The 3,023-nt window shown below is 41.2% G+C and overlaps 1 protein-coding gene across 1 annotated transcript in view; it reads left to right on the top strand.

The window, feature by feature from the left end:
• Positions 1 to 3,023, top strand: part of RASGEF1A (RasGEF domain family member 1A) — a 54,851-nt gene that overhangs the window by 16,824 nt on the left and 35,004 nt on the right. The window contains exon 2 of the mRNA XM_015822401.1: positions 1,896 to 2,075. Coding sequence (XP_015677887.1) covers positions 1,896 to 2,075 — 180 coding nt within the window. The remainder of the gene's footprint in view (positions 1 to 1,895; positions 2,076 to 3,023) is intronic.

Here is a 3,023-nt window from a genome sequence, read left to right as displayed (position 1 = left end):
ATCGAGAGGAAGCATTGACACACCAAAAGGACATTCCAAATTGGTTGACTTTGAACATTTAAACTGGTTGCCTTTGAAGAGTGATGGGTGCTCCATTCCTGGAGGCATTCAAAAAGAGACTGGACAACCATTTGTCTGAAATGGTCTAGGACAGTGTTTCTCAACCTTGACAATTTTAAGGCATGTGGACTTCAACCCCCAGAATTCCACAGCCAGCATTGCTGGCTGTGGAATTCTGGGAGTTGAAGTCCACATGCCTTAAAATTGTCAAGGTTGAGAAACACTGGTCTAGGGTCTCCTGCTTGAGTAGGGGGTTGGACTAGAAGACCTCCAAAGTCCCTTCCAACTCTGTCATTCTGTCATTTATTTTATTTAACAAGGCATTGAACAAGGCCTAGGAAATAAAGGACCTTGAAATTGTCTCTCAAATTATACTCACTGTTAAAAAAATTTTATGTATATTGGTTTCAAGCCATTCTGTTCTTTCCGGCTCTTAAATTGTATTTAATCAGCTTTTAACTCATTTGAGAGCATTTTTAAAAAATGGATTTGAGACTTTTGAATGATTTCAATTAATATGTCCTACCCCAATAAAACAAAAAGTCTGTGGTCCTGTGCATGTCTTGATGGTAAGAGATTAAATGTACCATGTTAGGTTTAATGCTTTGTAACCATTTTCTTTCTCATTATGCAGACTGCTTTTTTTAACCCTTTAATTGGGAGACAAATCTTATCCTGTCAACCAAATAAGAGCACGAACAGGGGTAGCGCAATGGTTAGAATGCAGTAATTGCAGTCAAACTCTGTCCACAGTCTGGAGTTTGATCCTGACGGGCTCAAAGTTGACTCAGCCTTCCATCTTTCTGAGGTCAGTAAAATGAGGACCCAGATTGTTGCAGGCAACATGCTGTGTAAACCACTTAGAGAGGGCTGTAAAGCACTGTGAAGCGGTATATAAGTGTTACTGCCATATTGCCTTCAACAATCTGGGTCCTCATTTTACTGACCTCGGAAGGATGGGAGGCTGAGTCAACTTTGAGCCCGTCAGGATCAAACTCTGGGCTGTGGACAGAGTTTGCCTGCAATTACTGCATTCTAACCAGTGGGCTACCCCTGTTCTGCCTTTAATTAAATCACTGGTTCACTCCATCACTGGAGGTTTTTTAAGAAAAGGCTACACAGTCACTTGTCTGAGATGGTGTAGGTTCTCCTGCTTGAGCAGGGGGGTGGACTAGAAGATCTCCAAGGTCCCTTCCAGATTCTATTCTATTCCATTCCATTCCATTCCATTCCATTCCATTCCATTCTATTCTATTCTATTCTATTCTAATCTAATCTAATCTATTCTATTCTACAATGTCTACTCTACTCTACTCTACTCTATTCTACAATGTCTATTCTACTCTACTCTACTCTACAATGTCTATTCTATTCTATTCTATTCTATACTCTACTCTACTCTGTTCTATTATGTCTATTCTATTCTACTCTACTCTACTCTACTCTACTCTACTCTACTCTACTCTACTCTACTCTACTCTACTCTATTCTATATTCTATTCCATTCCATTCCATTTAAAGATTCTATTCTATTCTATTCTATTCTATTCTATTCTATTCTATTCTATTCTATTCTATTCTATTCTATTCTATTCTATTCCACAAATGTAGGCTTGTGAGACCCAGCCTTCGAGATCCATCTGCCTTAGTTTCCATAATGTTCACTTCCAGCAGGAGGGCATGGTTTATTTCTATGCTCTTCGTCATGAGCCAGTCCAGCCTTCATGGTGCATAAGAGCAAGTGGGCATGTCTTCCTAATGGAGGCACGGCCCCCAAATCCTGGGACATTCATGTTGCTTCCTTGTCCTTCATGTTGCTTCCTCTGTTTTTACAGGAAACTATGCCACAGACACCGATCTTTTCCAGCATGCTCGGGACGGGATGTAGAGGACAGGTGCAACCAGACACAGGCGAGAGGAATGGCGATCCTGTTTATCAGGATGGGAACCTTATTTCTGGATCTCTGGAGGTCCTCATCCAGCATCTGGTGCCCACCATGGATTACTATCCAGATGTAAGTAGATGGTTTATTATGCCACTCATCTTTTGCTCTTGGTTTCCTAGATTTGTTGTACACAAATATACTTGTTCCAGTGGAACAACCTGCCTCCAGAAGTGGTGAATGCTCCAACACTGGAAGTTTTTAAGAAGAGACTGGACAGCCATCTGTCTGAAATGGTATAGGGTTTCCTGCCTGATCAGGGGGTTGGACTAGAAGATCTCCAAGGTCCCTTCCAACTCTGCTATGCTGTTATTCTGTTAATTAAATATTATTTGATTCTTTCATTCCTGTTGACACCCACAACTGATATGTCTTGTCACTCTAGTTCCACTACTCACATCCTGCACAACTGAAACACTGAATTCCTTTTTTCTTTCCTCCTGACCTGGCAACTAATGCATTCTCATCCAGGGCTGAGCAAGTGAAAATTCCACAAGAGTGCACTTCTGTAATAGATCAGGCAAACACCTGCCTTGGACATTCTGATGTTAATTTTGGGACTGCATCAGCACACAGTCCAGTGGGGGTGAAAAATCTGCTTCTTCACATTTTCATTATGCTTCTCTAGAGAGGAATTACAGTAATGTCCCAGGGAGGGAGGGAGAGAGAGGGGGGGAAGGAAGGAAGGAAGGAAGGAAGGAAGAAAGAAAGAAAGAAAGAAAGAAAGAAAGAAAGAAAGAAAAGAAAAAAGAAAGGGAAGGAAGGAAGAAAGGAAGGAAGAAGGAAGGAAGGAAGGAAGGAAGGAAGGAAGGAAGGAAGGAAGGAAGGAAGGAAGGAAGGAAGGAAGGAGAGGGAGATGACTATTATAGTTAAATTAGAAGTGCAAAAAAATAAAAGTTGCAAGAAATAAAGAGAAGGAAGGAAGGAAGGAAGGAAGAAAGAAAGAAAGAAAGAAAGAAAGAGAAGGAAGGAAGGAAGGAAGGAAGGAAGGAAGGAAGGAAGAAGAAGGAAGGAGAGGGA

This window comes from Protobothrops mucrosquamatus, unplaced genomic scaffold, assembly GCF_001527695.2.
Source record: "Protobothrops mucrosquamatus isolate PMUCROS unplaced genomic scaffold, P.Mucros_1.0 scaffold1552, whole genome shotgun sequence".
Classification (NCBI taxonomy): Eukaryota; Metazoa; Chordata; class Lepidosauria; order Squamata; family Viperidae; genus Protobothrops; species Protobothrops mucrosquamatus.
The sequence above is the reverse complement of the archived record's forward strand: the minus strand, read 5'-3'. Positions and strand labels throughout refer to the sequence as shown.